Source organism: Pelobates fuscus, chromosome 9, assembly GCF_036172605.1.
Source record: "Pelobates fuscus isolate aPelFus1 chromosome 9, aPelFus1.pri, whole genome shotgun sequence".
Classification (NCBI taxonomy): domain Eukaryota; kingdom Metazoa; phylum Chordata; class Amphibia; order Anura; family Pelobatidae; genus Pelobates; species Pelobates fuscus.
Window position 1 is genome coordinate 163018556 of NC_086325.1, and position 22390 is coordinate 163040945.

At 36.5% G+C, this 22390-nt stretch overlaps 1 protein-coding gene across 1 annotated transcript in view; it reads left to right on the forward strand.

The window, feature by feature from the left end:
• The window catches only part of LOC134573709 (uncharacterized), a 31280-nt gene that overhangs the window by 2301 nt on the left and 6589 nt on the right, over window positions 1-22390 (forward strand). Inside the window, exons 2-4 of the mRNA XM_063433488.1 lie at window positions 6359-6495; window positions 13842-13971; window positions 14803-14933. Of these exons, the coding sequence (XP_063289558.1) occupies window positions 6359-6495; window positions 13842-13971; window positions 14803-14933 (398 nt within the window). The remainder of the gene's footprint in view (window positions 1-6358; window positions 6496-13841; window positions 13972-14802; window positions 14934-22390) is intronic.

Below are 22390 nucleotides of genomic sequence, written 5' to 3' on the forward strand. Positions count from 1 at the left end.
AATATATCCCATAGCTTTATATAGAGAGTAATAATAATAATATATCCCATAGCTTTATATAGAGAGTAATAATAATACAATATCTCATAGCTTTATATAGAGAGTAATAATAATAATAATATATCCCATAGCTTTATATAGAGAGTAATAATAATATATCCCATAGCTTTATATAGAGAGTAATAATAATAATAATAAAATATCTCATAGCTTTATATATATATATATATATATATATATATATATATATAGAGTAATAATAATAATATATCTCATAGCTTTTTATATAGAGAGAGTAATAATAATAATAATATATCCCATAGCTTTATATAGAGAGTAATAATAATAATAATAAAATATCTCATAGCTTTTATATATATATATATATATATATATATATATATATATATATATATATATATATATATATATATATATATATATATATAGAGAGAGAGAGAGAGAGTAATAATAATAATATATCTCATAGCTTTATATATATAGAGAGAGTAATAATAATATATCTCATAGCTTTTTATAGATATATAGAGTGTAATAATAATAATATATCTCATAGCTTTATATATATATAGAGAGAGTAATAATAATAATAATATATCTCATAGCTTTATATATATATATATAGAGAGAGTAATAATAATATATCTCATAGCTTTATATATATATATAGAGAGATTAATAATAATAATATATCTCATAGCTTTATATATATATAGAGAGAGTAATAATAAATCTCATAGCTTTATATATATATATATATATATATATATATATATATATAGTGTGAGAGTAATAATAATAATAATATATCTCATAGCTTTTTATATAGAGAGAGTAATAATATATCTCATAGCTTTATATAGAGAGTAATAATAATAATAATATATCTCATAGCTTTATATAGAGAGTAATAATAATAATATATCCCATAGCTTTATATAGAGAGTAGTAATAATAATAATAATATATCTCATAGCTTTATATATAGAGAGAGTAATAATAATAATAATATATCTCATAGCTTTATATATATATATATATATATATATATATATATATATATATATATATATATATATATATATATATAGAGAGAGAGAGTGTAATAATAATAATATATCTCATAGCTTTATATATAGAGAGAGTAATAATAATAATAATATATCCCATAGCTTTATATAGAGAGTAATAATAATAATATATCCCATAGCTTTATATAGAGAGTAGTAATAATAATAATATATCCCATAGCTTTATATAGAGAGTAATAATAATATATCCCATAGCTTTATATAGAGTAATAATAATAATAATATATCCCATAGCTTTATATAGAGAGTAATAATAATAATAATAATATATCCCATAGCTTTATTTAGAGTGTAATAATAATAATAATAATAATAATATATCCCATAGCTTTATATAGAGAGTAATAATAATAATATATCCCATAGCTTTATATAGAGAGTAGTAATAATAATAATATATCCCATAGCTTTATATAGAGAGTAGTAATAATAATATATCCCATAGCTTTATATAGAGAGTAATAATAATAATATATCCCATAGCTTTATATAGAGAGTAATAATAATAATAATAATAATAATATATCCCATAGCTTTATATAGAGAGTAATAATAATAATAATAATAATAAAATATCTCATAGCTTTATATAAAGAGTAATAATAATAATAATAATAATAATAATATATCCCATAGCTTTATATAGAGAGTAATAATAATAATAATAATATATCCCATAGCTTTATATAGAGAGTAATAATAATAATAATAATAATAATATATCCCATAGCTTTATATAGAGAGTAATAATAATAATAATATATCCCATAGCTTTACATAGAGTAGTAATAATAATAATATATCCCATAGCTTTATATAGAGAGTAATAATAATAATAATAATAATAATAATAATATATCCCATAGCTTTATATAGAGAGTAATAATAATAATAATAATAAAATATCTCATAGCTTTATATAAAGAGTAATAATAATAATAATATATCCCATAGCTTTATATAGAGAGTAATAATAATAATAATATATCCCATAGCTTTACATAGAGTAGTAATAATAATAATATATCCCATAGCTTTATATAGAGAGTAATAATAATAATAATAATAATAATAATAATAATATATCCATAGCTTTATATAGAGAGTAATAATAATAATAATAATAAAATATCTCATAGCTTTATATAAAGAGTAATAATAATAATAATAATAATAATATATCCCATAGCTTTATATAGAGAGTAATAATAATAATAATATATCCCATAGCTTTACATAGAGTAGTAATAATAATAATATATCCCATAGCTTTATATAGAGAGTAATAATAATAATAATATATCCCATAGCTTTATATAGAGAGTAATAGTAATAAAATATCTCATAGCTTTATATATATATAGAGAGAGTAATACTAATAATAATATATCTCATAGCTTTATATATAGAGAGTAATAATATATCCCATAGCTTTATATAGAGAGTAATAATAATAATAATAATATATCCCATAGCTTTATATAGAGAGTAATAATAATAATAATATATCCCATAGCTTTATATAGAGAGTAATAATAATAATAATATATCCCATAGCTTTATATATAGAGAGAGTAATAATAATAATAATAATATATCCCATAGCTTTATAGAGAGAGTAATAATAATAATAATATATCCCATAGCTTTATATATAGAGAGAGTAATAATAATAATAATAATAATAATATATCTCATAGCTTTTTATATATATATATAGAGTGTAATAATAATATATCTCATAGCTTTATATATAGAGAGAGTAATAATAATAATAATATATCTCATAGCTTTATATATATATATATATATAGAGAGAGAGAGAGTAATAATAAATCTCATAGCTATATATATATATATATATATATATATATATATATAGTGTGAGAGTAATAATAATAATAATATATCTCATAGCTTTTTATATAGAGAGAGTAATAATATATCTCATAGCTTTATATAGAGAGTAATAATAATAATAATATATCTCATAGCTTTATATAGAGAGTAATAATAATAATATATCCCATAGCTTTATATAGAGAGTAGTAATAATAATAATAATATATCTCATAGCTTTATATATAGAGAGAGTAATAATAATAATAATATATCTCATAGCTTTATATATATATATATATATATATATATATATATATATATATATATATATATATATATATAGAGAGAGAGAGAGTGTAATAATAATAATATATCTCATAGCTTTATATATAGAGAGAGTAATAATAATAATAATATATCCCATAGCTTTATATAGAGAGTAATAATAATAATATATCCCATAGCTTTATATAGAGAGTAGTAATAATAATAATATATCCCATAGCTTTATATAGAGAGTAATAATAATATATCCCATAGCTTTATATAGAGTAATAATAATAATAATATATCCCATAGCTTTATATAGAGAGTAATAATAATAATAATAATATATCCCATAGCTTTATTTAGAGTGTAATAATAATAATAATAATAATAATATATCCCATAGCTTTATATAGAGAGTAATAATAATAATATATCCCATAGCTTTATATAGAGAGTAGTAATAATAATAATATATCCCATAGCTTTATATAGAGAGTAGTAATAATAATATATCCCATAGCTTTATATAGAGAGTAATAATAATAATATATCCCATAGCTTTATATAGAGAGTAATAATAATAATAATAATAATAATATATCCCATAGCTTTATATAGAGAGTAATAATAATAATAATAATAATAAAATATCTCATAGCTTTATATAAAGAGTAATAATAATAATAATAATAATAATAATATATCCCATAGCTTTATATAGAGAGTAATAATAATAATAATAATATATCCCATAGCTTTATATAGAGAGTAATAATAATAATAATAATAATATATCCCATAGCTTTATATAGAGAGTAATAATAATAATAATATATCCCATAGCTTTACATAGAGTAGTAATAATAATAATATATCCCATAGCTTTATATAGAGAGTAATAATAATAATAATAATAATAATAATATATCCCATAGCTTTATATAGAGAGTAATAATAATAATAATAATAAAATATCTCATAGCTTTATATAAAGAGTAATAATAATAATAATATATCCCATAGCTTTATATAGAGAGTAATAATAATAATAATATATCCCATAGCTTTACATAGAGTAGTAATAATAATAATATATCCCATAGCTTTATATAGAGAGTAATAATAATAATAATAATAATAATAATAATATATCCATAGCTTTATATAGAGAGTAATAATAATAATAATAATAAAATATCTCATAGCTTTATATAAAGAGTAATAATAATAATAATAATAATAATATATCCCATAGCTTTATATAGAGAGTAATAATAATAATAATATATCCCATAGCTTTACATAGAGTAGTAATAATAATAATATATCCCATAGCTTTATATAGAGAGTAATAATAATAATAATATATCCCATAGCTTTATATAGAGAGTAATAGTAATAAAATATCTCATAGCTTTATATATATATAGAGAGAGTAATACTAATAATAATATATCTCATAGCTTTATATATAGAGAGTAATAATATATCCCATAGCTTTATATAGAGAGTAATAATAATAATAATAATATATCCCATAGCTTTATATAGAGAGTAATAATAATAATAATATATCCCATAGCTTTATATAGAGAGTAATAATAATAATAATATATCCAATAGCTTTATATATAGAGAGAGTAATAATAATAATAATAATATATCCCATAGCTTTATAGAGAGAGTAATAATAATAATAATATATCCCATAGCTTTATATATAGAGAGAGTAATAATAATAATAATAATAATAATATATCTCATAGCTTTTTATATATATATATAGAGTGTAATAATAATATATCTCATAGCTTTATATATAGAGAGAGTAATAATAATAATAATATATCTCATAGCTTTATATATATATATATATAGAGAGAGAGAGAGAGTAATAATAAATCTCATAGCTATATATATATATATATATATATATATATATATATAGAGAGAGAGTAATAATAGTAATAATATATCTCATAGCTTGATATAGAAAAAGTGTGTAATAATAATAATATATTTCATAGCTTCATATAGAAAGAGTGTATAATAATAATATATCTCATAGCTTTATATATATATAGAGAGTAATAATAATAATAATAATAATAATAATATATCTCATAGCTTTTTATAGATATATATAGAGTGTAATAATAATAATATATCTCATAGCTTTATATATATATATATATATAGAGAGAGAGTAATAATAATAATAATATATCTCATAGCTTTATATATAGAGAGAGTAATAATAATAATAATATATCTCATAGCTTTATATATATAGAGAGAGTAATAATAATAATAATATATCTCATAGCTTTATATATATAGAGAGAGTAATAATAGTAATAATATATCTCAAAGCTTTATATAGAAAAAGTGTGTAATAATAATAATATATTTCATAGCTTTATATAGAAAGTGTGTAATAATAATAATATATTTCATAGCTTTATATAGAAAGTGTGTAATAAAAACATCTCATAGCTTTATATATAGAGAGAGTAATAATAATATATCTCATAGCTTTATATATATAGAGAGAGTAATAATAATAATAATATATCTCATAGCTTTATATATATAGAGAGAGTAATAATAGTAATAATATATCTCAAAGCTTTATATAGAAAAAGTGTGTAATAATAATAATATATTTCATAGCTTTATATAGAAAGTGTGTAATAATAATAATATATTTCATAGCTTTATATAGAAAGTGTGTAATAAAAACATCTCATAGCTTTATATTGAGAGTGAAATAACAATGTATCTCATAGCTTTATAGAGAGAGTGTGTGTATTAGTGGACAAGGGGTGAACGTCACCTAATATTCCCCTCTATAGTCACATATTTACCTCTTTAGACATACAGCAGTCATATAAATCAATCTATCTATTAATTATTATTGCTTCTATTAAATCTCTATATTGTCTATTATTATAGGTATATATCTATCAGTAACATAATAAATGGGGGTTCATAATAAATATTACAGGATCAGAAGACGAGGAGGGCGCTGTCCAAGCAAGCTGACAATGTATCTGCTGGTCTGTGTGTTTCTGTCCGTCTCTCAATAAGAGATCATAAAATGACATAATCAGAACTAGAAATTAATTTTACAGTCTGCAAATCCAACATACAAAATGAAGACGGGTTCGTTAGCTGATAAACCCTCAAATCACAAGTCACACCCTACACAGGAGAGGCCCGATCACAAGTCCCAATCTGATGGTGTGGCCGGAAGCCCTTTCAGAGCAAGGTAACCACGAAAGTATTATTTTAACGCCAATTGAATAACAAAGTAATATTTACAGATAGAGCCAATTCTGATTATAGGTCATTTGTGGAAACAATTCCCCCTTCTACCCGCCATCTGTTATTTCAGTACCAGTACGGTTTATTTTCTAATCTGGATTTGTGAAGAATTGCAACTAAAATTGCTGAGCTAAAAAAAAAGCTGAACACTGAGATTTTTCCCATTTTGGCTCTTTTTGAATAAAACTTACAGTTTACCCCAATTCACAGTTTAGTGAATAAACATCTTAGTTTACAATTTGTGTTTTTTTTTAAACTTTCTATTATTTTAGATTTCATTAGGTTTTAATGGTGTAATACGTTTTAGAGCCTCTCCCCCTCTCTCACATAGGCCACTCCTTGATGAAATCACTGCAAACCATATAAGTGGGACAATGTTTTTATGTTTAAAAAATGTTTAGTGAAGAAAGTGCTTATTTGTGTAAGGGGCAAAGTACTTGTATAAGAAGTGAGACTTCAGTAAGAAATGGGAATAGTATAAAAGAGCAAGTCGGTTGTGGTGTGCCGATACCGACGATACGGTAGGCCTGTAAATAAAGAGGGCCCACCAAGTAGTATGAGAGTAAAGAAAATGGAAAGAAGAGAAAAGTGTTGAAATGAGGAGTGGGTGGGAGGGGCATTCAGACGCTGACCTTGATCGGTAAGGAGTCAGGTAAGGGGTGTAGCTTATATAGGGTGGTGAGTTAACTTAAGCCCCTCCCACAAATACAGGCCAAACGGCCTTATTACTTGTGTAAGGGGCAAAGTACTTGTATAAGAAGTGAGACTTCAGTAAGAAATGGGAATAGTATAAAAGAGCAAGTCGGTTGTGGTGTGCCGATACCGACGATACGGTAGGCCTGTAAATAAAGAGGGCAAAAATGAATAACAAAAGATTTATTACAGTCAACAATATATACAATTTATCCGGATATGGCTTTAAAAGCATTTCTTAATTCTTGTGTTGGCTTGGGGATATATGTAGCATAGGCAGATGATTTCCAACGTCCCAATGCCTTGATGACGTGTACTGGTACATTAGCGCTGGATGCGGTGGAGGCTGCTCCTATGCGAAACGAGTGACCCGAGTAGTGGGTAGGTTTGAGACCCAGCATTGTTAGCAGGGATCGTATATATCTCATGAATGCCGTGGTGGTGAGTACTGTGTGTTGTAGTTGGAATAATGGTTGTGATGGTAGTGCTGTGGTGTTGAGAAGATAGGAGTCTAAGGCTGCTACTGGACACCACTTGTTTAGGGTAGGATAATATGTGATTTCTACTGGGGGCGCATGTTGGCTTGTCTTTGATTGGGGTAAAGAGAGTATGTAGTGATCGCCATGTTTTATAAGGTGTTTGTGTAGCAGGCACCTCTCTTTTTGGTCAGTTGTGACAGTGGTGAACTCCCTTGGCCTGAGGAATCCGTAGAAGGCTGTATACATGGCTGTTTTAATGACTGTGTTTGCGGTAGTGTGGAAAGGTCTGGAATCTAATAGGTCGGATAATGACTGGAAAAGTTCTTTGTCAATGGGTAAGCGTTGTGGTGGTCGTGGAGGTACGGATTTCTGTATACCTCTGAGTATAATTTTTACCTGGTATGATGACATGAAGCTCTGTGTGTTAGGTTTTATGGTTAGTATGTGGTGTTGTATGCCGGTAAGATATAGTTTAATTGTGTTATATGATAAGTGTAATTTGAGGTGGCAAAAGGAAGCGAAAGCTATGACGGATGTCATGACAAAAGGTTGTGATATGTTGTGATCTGCCAGAAATCTATTATACAGTGTGAAGGCTCTGTTGTATGTCGCTTGAGTGTTGTGTGATAGTGCTAATGTGGCTAGATCCCTGCTATGCTCCATTATAATGTCTAGTCCATGATTAGTTGTGAGAACGGGGGTGCTACTGTGGCTGCTTGAGCTGCTGACGGGTGTGCTTGACGAAAGTCCTGAAATTTAAAACGAGACAGGCTGTCAGCTGCTACATTACTAATACCTGGTACATGAAAGCAAACCAAGTAGAAGTTGTGACATGCTGCCAACCACGTGAGCCTTCTAAGAAACCTCATAATTGTAAGGGATGATGAACGGCCTTTGTTTATTATGTGACATGTGGCTTGGTTATCTGAGTGACAGCGAACAGACAAGCCTGACCATTGATGTCCCCATGCCACCGCAGCTGCCACGATAGGGTAGATCTCAAAGAGGGCTGAGGTTGTGAAAAACCCTTCAACGTCACGGACTTCTTCTGGCCATGCGCCCCAAAGCCATTTGGTACCGAAGATGGCTGAAAAACCCTTGTTAGATGCAGCGTCTGACCATACGGTTGGTGACATCTCTGATAAGGCGGGGAGGAACAGACTTTTACCGTTCCAGCTGGTCAAGAACCTCCTCCACATCTGTAGGTCTGCTGTGGCTTGTGGGTCCATGGACAGTCTGTGGTTCTCGTGTTGAAAGTGGGGAAAAAGACAAAGTAGTCTGGATATGAAGGCCCTTCCTTGAGGGATGATGCGCATGGCGAAGTTTAATGAACCTATAAGGGACTGGAGTTCCTTACGGTTGCATGTACCCAGAAAAATGTAGTGGTTTATGCTATTGATGATGTTGTCGATTTTGTCGGGTGGTAAGCTTGCTTGCATGGATGCCGAATCCAGTTGTATACCCAGAAATGTTATGATGGTGTCAGGACCTTCGGTTTTCTTGAGGGATACCGGGACACCCAAGTGGTGAAATAGATTAAGGGCTTCTTTGAGGCTGCTGGGCGGAAGTTCGTTCCCTTCTATCATTAGGAAGTCGTCGAGGTAATGGATGACCATGGGGCATCTTGAGATGTTCAGAAGTAACCAGCAAAGGGTTTCAGCGAAAGTGTCAAAAATCTTTGGGCTGCTTTTTGACCCAAAGGTTAAGCGGGAGAAGAAATAGTACTTGTCTGCCCATTTAATACCATGTAGGTGCCAGAGTGTAGGGTGGATAGGTAGTAGTTTGAAGGCATTCGTAATGTCTGTTTTACTTAACCAAGCTCCAACCCCAGTCTGTGTGATGGCTGTAATGGCGTGATCGATGGTGGCGTATTGAAGGGAAAATTCCTCGGAGGGAATGAGGGAGTTTAGACTTGGGGTAGGGGAGGTATGAGGGGCTGAAAGATCAATAATGAGTCTTTGCTTGAGGGAAGTTTTACCCGTGACAATCCCAATGGGGTTTGTACGCCATGATGTAAATGGTGGGGTTAAGAATGGACCGAACACAAACCCTTCTGCCAATTCTTGGGCTATTAGGTTATCTACTGCTGTTGGGTTCTGGTTTGCCGACTGTAAATTTGGGCATTCTAGTTGGCCAGTGGGCATGTGTAGGATGCCTGTGTGGAACCCTTCGTTGAATCCTGTAACAAGAAAATCCACCAGGTGTCTGGATGGGTGGTTGGCTAGTAGTGCTGCTAGAACATCAATGTTAACAGACGTTAGGTAGGGTTTAGGATACATTTTATTAGGGCACATGGATTTGGCATGTGCCCTGAAACATTGAGAACAAATGTGTAACAATCTACATGCACTGAAACTACATGTACCACCATTAAAGTTATTGCAAATTTGTGATTTGCCGAAGAAAATTATAGGACGGCCCAGCTTGTCTCTGGCGTTCCTTCCTGTTTTCCCGGCGTAGCCAGTGTTGGGAGCTTGGCTGTGGTCGTCTGCAGTGCTGGAACAAAAATTTGTGGTGTGTGTCGTAGAAGAACATGAAACACAAGCCGGTGTCTTGAGCCCTGCAAAGTGTCTGCAGAAGATTTCTGTGTCTAGCCTGCTCCAATTGATACGGGTACCATACTGGGAAAACGCGCCAGCTACTTTGGTGGAAAATGACCTGTGATAATCGTAAAAGGCTGACCCGCCATATTTGTTACCAAGGTCCACCAGCTTGTGCATGTATCGGTCGAATTCCTCTCTTCTAGCAGGGTACACCTCACACATAACATCTCTGAAAATACCAAATGCTAATACAAATTCCGGGATGGTCAGTTTACGGTTCAACCTGGAGTCTTTAGATCTGACCACCACCGATACCTCATCATACATGTAGGTTTTGTTTTCTACCACATCCTGGGAGGAAATTAGTAAGGATGCTAAGTTGACATCTTTGCCCTCCAGGATGTCTTTCTTGATGTGGGCTGGGATAGTGTGTGCGGGGTCGACGTCATGGGTATCTGAAGAGTTACCGTTTCCCGTGGCCACTGGTACGACTGGTACGACTGGTACGACTGGTGTTGTTTGAGCGGTGTCGGGAAGGCCTGCCTTGGTAAGGGCTGTGGTCACCGCCTCGAGGTTAGCCAGTCTGTCGTTGACCTTGCCCATGGAGCTCATGAGTGAGGTCAGCATAGCCTGGATGTCTCCCGATCTGGTGGTGCTGGGGCCTTCCCCTGCTTCCGTGTTATTCGTTGTTGTGTTAAGGAGTCGAAATAATTCCGCTTTCCTTGCCGTAGCAGGGTAGGGAATTTGCCGTCTCCTTAACTCGGTGGTGATGCGTGGTATAGTCCAGGATCTGATTGACGCTGGACTGGTCATATCTCCCCTGTGAGAAGGTGTCTCGCCCATAGCTGGGGAACTAGGGAGCGACAGCCCTTCACCACTGGCATGAGACATGTTTAACTAAAAATAAAAATGAAATTATTATTATTTGAACCAGGTGTTTTAGTACTGGCTTGCTAGCTATGCCGTGAGGCGAAACGATTATTCCTCAGTTGGTGGCTGGTGAGGCCCTGCTAGTGCCAAGTGGCTTGAGAGGCTCTATCTATGCGTTGGCGCGATGGCGATTTTTAAGTGGCCACTGATCGTGGTGGCCAATTGATGGCCTCTCGGTGAAATAATTCCAGAAAAAAGGGGAAGGGAGTGACTGGTGAGGCCCTCTCTATAAAACATGCGAGGCGGCTAGCTCACGTGTGGCTCGAGGGATGTATGCCTCCGAGTATGAGGCGGGGTGTTGGCCTCGCGGGACCGCTAATCCGAAGCATAATGCCAAGAGGGAGATATTAACGTTATTGGCCCCTATGACCCTAACTGCCAGTACTTTATCTATTATTGGGGTAGTATTTTGGATATACTGTGAGCAGGTGTACGTACCTGGTGGTATAATTAAGATTTCTAGACAATCCGTTTTAGGTGGCAGTAGATACCTGCAACTAAATAGATGGAGACCGTATGAAAATAAATACAATGCATGAACCCTTCTTATTAATGTTTATCTAATTTGTCCCAGGGAGATCCGTGGGGGTTGTGTTTTGTAGGGTGCCTGTCTTTACTTAATGATGGTATATATATATATATATATGAGAGAGTTCATAACTTTATCTTCGTTAAGTGTTTTTTTTTTTTTTTTTTTTATTTATTTATTTATTTTATTTATTTATTTATTTATTTTTTTTTATTGCACAGACCTATAATATGCCGATGCGTGTATGCGGGAAAAGTTATATGATATTATATTTGTACGCATGGATAATCATATGCCGTTTGAAACCAATAATCAAAGTGTATGATTCTGGCCTGTGATGTAACATACATGGTGCGGTTGGAGTATGCCTGTATGACATAATTAATGGTATGATGATCAATCGTGTCATAGCCCGTATGTGGTGTAAGAGAGAATGTTCCTGACGTATTTAAAATCAGCTTAGTGTCAGGATTTGTATGTGAAAATATGAGTAATATGTATAATTCCTTTATATGATTTGTATGTGGCACCCTGCTGTTATGAAAAATAACCTGTAGGTGGTGCTGTGGTTATGTGCAGAATGTATGTGTAAAGTAACTTCATGGAAGCAGATGTAGTACATACTTGGGACGAAACTCATGTAAGTAGGTGCATGGCATATATGAATATGTTGTGGGATACATTTATATTTGAGGTGTATGTATTGGGAACAATGTAACATCACGTGGCCGGCGAGATTGGCGTAAAGCACCATGTGTTATGGTAATTTGTGCCCGTAATTGCGTGGTCCGGCGTGAGATTCTGTAACTGAAAAGGGGGCATGTGATTGGGCGCTTTGTTGTAGAAGCCTTATGGGGAATGTAGTTCCGGCGTGGAAGTAATTCCGGCCGGTGTGACCGAGGCATGGTATACTATTTAACCAGGTATGTGAGAAAATGACAATATTTATGTGCTGAGTTAGGTATAAAACAGTTATGCTTTAACCTGGTCAGTGACCGGAAAATCTATCGTTGAGGATAATAACAGTAGAATTAGACATGTGTATGACTTTGCCGATATGGCTTGCCTAACTCTTAAATATATGAATGTACATGGATTTAACCTGGCGTTTGATACTGCCCGATCGGGCAACAGATTTTGCCAGGACGAGGGTAGTTATATGTGACTGCCCGTGGGACACCTAGGTGCCGTGGTGGCAGATGTAGCTTTAACCGATATGTGCAACAGTTACTTAGTACACCAGTGTATGCTGTGAGCCCGAAATGGAACAGATGTGTGAGGGCAGGTATGCTGCAGTAGTTATTTGTTGAAGGACGCATTTATTAACAGTTTGTATGCCCGGACCGGGGATGTGGTCGTAAAATATTTCCCGCCGTAAAGTGTGGACCTGGCCCGTTACCGACGCCGTGGGACTGTAGCCTGGCGGAACGGGTAGGTCAACTTACGGTATGCGAGTGCCTGGGATGTAATCTGCGGCGATGAACAGGAGATTTAGAAGCTGGTCGGACGGAAACCTGTTGCTGGGTTCCAGGACACAGTTTCAGCGTGGAAGACCTCGTGGGAACACAGAAGAAATCCAAAATGGCGACTGGATGAACCGGAAGTGCATTCAGACGCTGACCTTGATCGGTAAGGAGTCAGGTAAGGGGTGTAGCTTATATAGGGTGGTGAGTTAACTTAAGCCCCTCCCACAAATACAGGCCAAACGGCCTTATTACTTGTGTGTGCGATAGTTGACTTTTATTGCCGTATTAGTGTAAGCAATTCTTGGTTGGCTTACGTATCTGGACAAATTCCTGATCTCTGAACCAGCTTTAAGTTTGCTGGAGTTGGGCCCTTTCCACTCTCACTTGATCCCAGCTCAGTACCTTTAATTGGGAATTGTCACGGCATTGATTTACCTCTGAAATTACCCCACGCTGGGTTTTAACCCCTTAAGGACCAAACTTTTGGAATAAAAGGGAATCATGACATGTCACACATGCCATGTGTCCTTAAGGGGTTAAAGTGCTTTCAGTTTCCACCTTACAATTATCTTGTCTCTGGTTCCCTCCAGACCTTCTTCACTTTTCAGGTTTAACCACTGACCTCTCAGTGTCTTCAATTTATTCCTCAGCAAAACAAAAACTGTGAGCACTCAAAGTCCTAATAAGGTCACACATGCCAGCGCCTCAGCATTTACCACACGTCCGACAGCTACCCACGGAGACAAACTGGCATTATCTTATCTACCATCTAAGGCAAAGGTTGGTGTCCTGATTTTCATCTTGATTTCTTGTTATTACGTTTTATATCACCTTAAATTGACTGGTTGCTTAATAATGTCTAGATATGATAACCTTAAAGATTTACAAACTCATCTATTAATTAGCAGTTCTGCTGCCAAGGGTTATGAAGACTTTAAATGCAGTGGGCTAGAGGTTACTTTTGGTCACATGTCTGAGCCAGGCTAAGTCTTGATTATCCATCAAGAGCACAATACTGTAAGCCTTTATCCAAGAGATTGAGATTGATTGAATTGCACAATGCTGTGGTAACCTTCTTGCACACGCATTTAGACTTTGTTATGTATGCTGTTGAGGAATAAGGGAATTTTTTTACGCATCATAATTAATGTATAGATACACCGAGTGAGGTCAAAATGCAAAATTTGGGCAAAAAGTGCTGATTTGCTAAAACAAATTACAACTCAGTTTGTCTATTTCCACCTGCATTTAAGTTTTCAATGTACTACTTTATTGCAGGACAGATATAGTGACTACATCTCTAGCAAAGCTTCATGGGAGATGTAGTCTGCAACATCTGGAGTGCCAAAGGTTGCCTTGTCCTGCCCAATTGCATGTCATCTATCGGGTTAAATAGCAAATTCAATAGAATTTCCTGTGTTGCGTCAAAATATAATTTAAAAAGTTGGAAAAATGATTGAATCTGACCATTTTAACCAAATTGTGCAGATGAGTTGTTTTTTTTCCACGTTTAGCTATTGAGAGGATAGCTATAATTTACAGACAGGTGTTTTCACCCTTGCTGTTGATTGCTACCACTTTGCCAGTTCTTATGTTGGTATCTGTTTCCAGCAGAGATCTGCAGTAAGCACCGTCCCTTGGATTAGTGCCGCACAATGCCAAGCTTCGCCAATACGCCAGAAGTTTCAGCACCAAGGGCAGACGGCACACGCTCTGATTCCAGTGAGGATTAAAAAGACAAGGTAGGCAAAGAGATAATATTTGTATTTGTTAAACGCAAAGCCTTCCAAAGTACACTTTTTGTTCATACACTGCAATTAATCCAAGTGATCTAAACCCTTAGGCTTAAAGATGAAAGGTTGAGTGATGTGAAACACTAGTCTCCCGTTACCTACGAGTTCGCAGATTTACACTAAAACTATTTAACAGTAAAATATATCCGACCAAAGTATAACAAGGCGAGGATTCTATAAATTCATTCCTATGGCTACCATTTCAAACAGACTGAAATCTACCTTACTTCATTTCTTTCTATGTCCTTTGCTCAGGAAATACTTTGAATAATAGATATAAAAGAACAGTTCTTTTTAGTACTTCCTAAAATCAGAATTTATTCACTAAACATTGAACTGCAGTATTTTTTTTTTTTCTTCAATCTATAATTTTTATTGAAAGATTTTACATGGATATATGACAATTGTAGATTATGCTAGCTTTAGTGTACCTGTAATCTTAATTTTATTATTTGCTTAAGTATCTCTTTACTAGAACTCCACAGCAGCACATTAACACAGAGAAAAACCAACCAATCAGAAAAAGGATGGGTACAGTAAAACTCCCCTCCCCACACATAGCTTCCTCTTTCAAGCTGCGACATAACAGAACAAAAGGCAGAAAAAAAAAATGTAGAGAAAAATTAGGATAGCCCTAGGATATAATCAAATCAACTACGTCATCCATCCGAGAAGAAATGTCAAACATGGCACCAAGGACGGACTGTCAACTGAAATGAGAGAAACAGAATCGAAAGGGCTGGTCGATACTCTGAACAAACAGGCAGGCACCCAGTGTAACAGCCAGAATTACCGTAATATACAGATATACCAACCCTTATGAAGGAGGTGAAACATGAACAAGTGACAGGTAGCAGAGACAACAAGCAGAGTTGTATACATACCTGATTACCCCACACATCTGACAACTAACCCAACAGGGAAGGGATGAAATAGGGAGGGAAATATTCGCCTCTTGTCATTAATAAAATTAAGATTATAGGTACACTAAAGCTAGCATAATCTACAATTTTATAACATGACAGGAAGCTTCATATTTGCGGTTTTAACGCTCAGCCAACAAATCAAACGATGCTTGTGTCGCTGGTAAGTAATCTTGGATAAAGAAATAAGTCCAGAATGGACCCTTCAACCGCAAGATGTGACGGTAGCTTGATCGAAGAAGATGCCGGTCCTCGATGATCCTCCAAGTGCCGACAAAACTCAAAATGCCGTTAGATGTGAATCTGTGATCTGGTTCCGTCAAGGAGATCTATGTACAGTAATGCCGACATGTTGACCATTCTCAGCATGACGCAATGTGTTGAAAGGCGCTGACTTGGGCTTGCGAAAGAAACTGCCATCAGTACTCGACCTTGATGGTGAAGGTGGCTTCTTCGATTGTCCAAGGGTCATCTGTCGATGTGGGCGCGCAAGCAGTTCTCTAATCCCCAAGATGTGCGTCTGAGTCCGCTGTAATGATTGGGGAAGGGCCAAATTGAACCTTTCCATTCCCCCCCTTGATCCATGCAGCGAGTGGTTTCAACCGAGAAAAATTCCACCACTTGGGCCAGTGTGCGTAGGGGCCCCTGTCCACACCCTAGATGACTCCGGTACTCGAAGCTAAATGAGGAAAACTGTGACTGTGGTAGTCAAAGAACTCTTAAGGGCGTGTTTATCCAGAATTCCAAGGAACCCCACCTGTGGGGCGAGGTGAGGCTCGATTTCCTTGGGAGGCTGCGAAGCCTCGAGATATGAACAAGGGGAGTGTAAACAGAGGTTGAAATCCTAGACCGGAAGCTTTGTCACGGAAATAGTGTACAAACAGAATAGCCTTGGCAGCACCCCGGCAGTGGCAAGATAGTTAGCATATATATATATATATATATATATATATATATATATATAAATAGCCAAACCGGGGGTCACCCAGTGGAAATGGCACAGTCAGAGCAGGCCAATCCTGGGGCACAGTCAAGGCAGGCTAATCATGGGGCACAGTCAGAGCAGGCCAATCATGGAGCACAGTCAAAGACAGGCCAATCCTGGGAGCTGCAACAGGACAGCAAATCTGAATGCCAACACACACAGGGAATGGGGGGGGGGGGATGTTCATATAGATTAGTGACCCCCCAGGTGCATATCTATGTAACCCCCAGAGTATATATCCCAGTGTTGAGATGGGTGTGGGAGGGGTGGAGGCTTCCCCCGTGCCAATTAATATAGAGGCTGTACAGGGGAACTACCAAGATGGCCCAGGCCCAGCCAGAGGCAATAGTGGAGCAGGGGACAAACTACAAGAGAAATGCAAATAACACAGTGCTTGCCAGCACACAATCTCCCCAAATACAGGGTAACCATAAGCTCCCAGTCTGGGAGCAGATCCCGGGTTAGGGGAGTGGTTGTGAAGCGACAGGTAGAAAGGGTGCGGTAAGGGGAGAGAGGCTCCAACTGCTGGGTACCACGCTCTGGAGCGAGGACAATAGGCAGCGGGAGCAAAAACGTGGGGCTGCCGGAGACGTACTCCACGGCCCCGGCACTCAGGGATTGGGGAGGCTGCTAGAAAGCAGTCTCCCGCAATCCCCGAGCAGACAGTACCAAAGACGGATAAAGAACCGCAAAACTAGGTAGCTAGCAGGCAGAAGGAGACACGCATAGAAAAACAGTGGATAATCAGGTAAAAAAACAGAAAAGGAGGGGAAAATAGCTAAAAGCAAAACGGAATCCCCCTGAAGAAAGAAAAGCAATAGTCTCCAGAATATAGAGAGATAGATAAAACCTTGTAACAGGGCACAATAATGTGAATTAAATATATATATATATATATAATCCCACAGCCACCCACTAAGAGCAGGAGGCAGTGGTACTCTGACCTGTACTGATGTGGAGCAGCAAAGAAAGAGGTTATGTGTGAGTTTTATTGTACCTACGTTTTTTCTGATTGGTTGATTTTTCTCTGTGTTAATGTGCTGCTGTGGAGTTCTAGTAAAGAGAGACTCAAGCAAATTTGAAGCCTCCTGTCATTTTATAAAATTCACATTTCAGTGGCATGGATCGTGCTGTATAACATGTCATTTAACAGTAGTAGCAATGGTAACAATTGTAGCATGTAGTACACATACTGGTATCACGTTAATGACTGGATACTATCCTGTACAGCCTTGATCTACTGGTAATATGCTTTCATGTTGCGAGGTTTCGTACTTCTCTCTTCACTTCAACAGAATGCAATGTAGGCAGATCACAGGTATCAACTGAATCTGGGTACAGCTATAGAAATCAACATGAAGCTGATATAGATTTCTTTTATGCAAACCAATAAGTTTGAATGACTATCTGTTCCTGTCCAAATTAGAAATAATAAAGTTGCGTGCACGCAGAAGTAAATTCACACTGACACGAGGTTCAGGTTAAATGAAAGAACTTCAGGAAATTTAATGGCAAGAGCACAGAAAATGGGTGCGCAGACCCTTATAAAGGCATTATTACGTCACTGGAGAATTCAAGATAACATAGAATTATAAATCAGTAATTGGTTAAGTGTTAAGTGGTTCATTAAATGCCCTCCCTACTGGGTGTACCATCTTAGGTCACTACTGTCGTCATGAACTTCTCCTCCAGATTTCAGCGCCATCTTGCTAGCACGAGGAGTTCACTCGATGGGAGGGGGGCTTTGGCAGCCATTTTGAGTAGTTGGCACGTTAGTCTCTCAAGGTTAGTTCTCAAGGCTTTTAGTAACTTCACATTTTATTAAGACTGGCTGCTACAATGTTTCATTCAGCAGGAACCTAACATTTCCTGCTGACACACAATTTCTATGAACAAAGCATTCTTATAAAACTATGAGAGCATGAGAGAAATATAAGGGTATAGATTTAAAGGGGCCTAATAATTCTACAACAAAACCACCCATGTGAACCATTCATTTGTTATGTATGTATCCTTGTGAGGGGAAGTAGAAGGGGAGATAGGTGAGAGGAGCCGAACATAGCTTGGGGAGAGGAAGGGAAATTATACTACGAGGACAAAAGAAAATGATATTAGTTTGGAGGGGTAAAGGTTATCTAGGAGTATTGTCTTTCATTTTATGAGTCATTTTATGAGTCTCGATCCAGGTTGGGTTTAAGTAATTGTTGTTCAGATCTGGGAAGAGCCTGCCTGCACCTCACCTGTTTGTTGACCTATGTGTTCAGTTGGATTTTCCTGACATCTTTCCGACTGTTTCAGAGTTTTGTGTGTTTGCTCTTGGTGCCTGTCACTTTGCTAGCTAAAACCTCACTTTTAGAGGGAACTCGTACCCTCTTTCAGTGAGATGCTATGCACGATTTGGATATTGTGAGCAGGTTTAGAATGACTGTTTTGTTGGGGTTTTCATGTATCCCAGGGCCAGGGATCATATGCAGGAGATGCGTCTATAGACAAAACGTAATATTTGTGTTGCATACCTCTTTCACAGTTACGTTAATCATGTTCCAGAACTGTGTCAGTGTTGTGCACTCCCAAAATATGTTTCATAGTACCAACTTCGAGTCCTCACTTCCAACACTCAGAGCTAGCAGTGTTGTGCATACAGGAAAGTTTGTGTGGTACCAAGTACTATCTCATCAGTACCTTAGTGTACTCCTCCCAATGTGACACGCTTTTAGATGATTGTTTGGTTTGTGTCATTGCCGCCTGCCACATCTCCCTGGGAAAAAAATTTCCAACTCTCTTTCGCATGTTAGCATGTAGGAGAGTTTATTACTATCTTCGTGTCCCACAGTAGAATTATAGCATAAGGACAATGGTCTCACCTGGCCTGAGGGTTTTATGCAGTACCTGGCAAACAAAGGAAGTGAAGTTTGTTCTATGTGTGTTTTGCGTTTAGACTGAATTATATGTTTAGTCCTTAAATATGTAAACAGTTCTTTGGGTTCTAGTTGGAATTCTGTTGCTAGGGTAGGAAATGGTTTGATGCCATTTGTCATTTTCTCTTTCTATACCTCTATCTTTCCATGTGTGCATTGGAAGGTCCCGAGACAAGGACGACAATGTGAGAATTGGCGCTAACGCTAGTAATGAAGTAGGTGCGATAAATATATGTACCGATCTTATCCACAATGTCAGCATAAGCATAGTGTTGGGAAGCGCCTTGCTCACTGGTGTGACTGTAGGCGTTGTGTTGGCCCAAAGGAGGTGTGCGATGTGCTGTGACCCTATGCAGGCGTTTTCCTGTTGTAGCCATAGAGGACTCTCATTTTTAGACGCAACCCATGGGATAATATTGTTGCTATATAATAACAGCGCCCATCTGGGATGCCCAGGCCAATCAGATTAATGAAGTGTTATTTTTGATGTCTAAGTCCGTGAGTTCTCGAAGGAGCTGTGTCCTTTTCTCGCGCACTTTGTGTTTGGTTCTTGAGCCTAACTGGATTAGTAGACCCCTAACAACTGCTTTGTGGGCAATCCATTCTGGCGAATCGTTCTCTTTAAAAAATGTTTTTTTTTTTTTTTTTAGGTATTCAGGGTTTTCTAACAGGGAGTCGTTCAGTCTCCACTTGCCTCTGCCCCTAGCTGGGTATGGAATTTGAATTGTAACTATTATAGGTGTGTGGTCGGACCAGGTCCTCTGTCGTATGGAAACCTCAGAGATGTGTTAGGGTGTGCTTGTCCGTAAGGCACATGTCAATTCGTGAATAAGTCATAAGTACAGGGGAAAAGAACTAGTAGTCCCTGGCTGAGGGGTACAGGCTCCGCCAAGTATCATACAAGGCATGTTTCTGCAGTAATGGTGCCACATGCAGGCTAAGTGAGAGAGATGCAGTAGTGGGATTTTTGTTTCTTAACCTTTGGGTATCTAAGGTGGGGTCAAGCATGCAATTAAAGTTGCCGCAGATGAACGTATGACCTTCCCTAAGTTGCGTGATCTTTTTAAATGCTTTGGACAGAAAGGACAGTTAGGAGTCGTTAGGGGCATACAGAGAGGCCACAGTGATTTGCAGACCATTTAGAGAGCCTTGCAAAAGTAGCAGTCGACCCTGAGGGTCATGGTATTCAGTGTCTGGTTGGAACACCCAGTCTCTGTGGAAGAGTATGGAAACGCCTTTAGTTTTATTGGGAGAAAGAGTGTGGAATACTTGGGGATATACTTTAGAAGAGAAGTTTGGTGGGTTGTGTTTACAGAAGGGTGTTACTTGGAGACTTATTATGGCAGCTGTTGATTTATGCATGTCTTGCAGGGTTAACATTCATTTATGAGGGCTGTTCAAACCCTTAACATTAACATTCCCATAACGTGCTACGGAGCTTATCATGAGATAACCTAGGGGTTTCTTTAACTGGAAGGAGACCCCGTTCCTGGCAGAAAGGGGCTGAGTTTGTAGGAAGGTTTGTTTAAGCAAAAGAATACTATAACCATATTTAACAAAGGGGAGAGAAGGGATAAACAAAAGTATATACATATCACTCTTAGAGAAAAGAGTAACCATTGTGGCTGAAGAGTGTAACGAAAATATACCCCAACACGCAGGATTCAACTCAACAGAAGACAATACAGAGGGGAGATACCACTACCGGACCTTAGAATGTACGGACTCGACGTATATGAGAGGAGTACAGAGTCAGGAGCGATCCGAGGTCAAGGCCATAAAGAGACAGCGTAAACTAGGACTAGCCAGGGTCTGGTACACAGTAAACAGCAAGAGATAACGTAGTCAGAAACAAAGCCAAGGTCAAGTACGAAGGAACACAACTGAACACAACAAGCTCTAAAGGGAACTATAACAGAAACCACGATAGGAACTAGGAACTAAGGGAAAAAGGTGAGTATATATGCCTTAACAACCATTTTGATTTGCCCCTGTCACATCCACGCCCCCAAAAGGTAAGTGTATGAGGAGTGTGGCATGACAGGGACCAATGGGGGGCCTTTGCCAATTTAGGCTCCCACTGTCCCTTTAAGAGCGCACCCGAGACCCGCGGCGCGCTCTTAGAGTCAGGCGGGACACGTGAACGCTTCTCGCGGTCACTGCCCGCCTTCCTGTTGCAGCCGTTGGATGAGCCGCGCGCGGCTTGAACAGAGGACCCCGGCCGGCCCCTGGAAAGGGTAAGTACCGCTACAAAGAGGGAGCCAACGCAAAATATGTCCACTCCCAAACATTCAGTTTAAGGGGTACGTACCAATCCGATTCCCTGACCTTATCAGACATAATGTAACATATCAAGAGTTGAGGAACCTGTTACAGCTAACACAATTATTATTATTATTTTTTTTCGTCATAACTTGTTGTGGCATAGGATGGTTCCTATACGACTCAGTCAAACTATACGTGGGTCAGTTATCTAGCCGTCCCGCGCCAAATCTCCACATGCCACATGGCATGTTATGGTGAGGGCCTGGATGGGGACGGTTTCCTAGTAGAGGATTACCTGTACAGCCAATACCACCA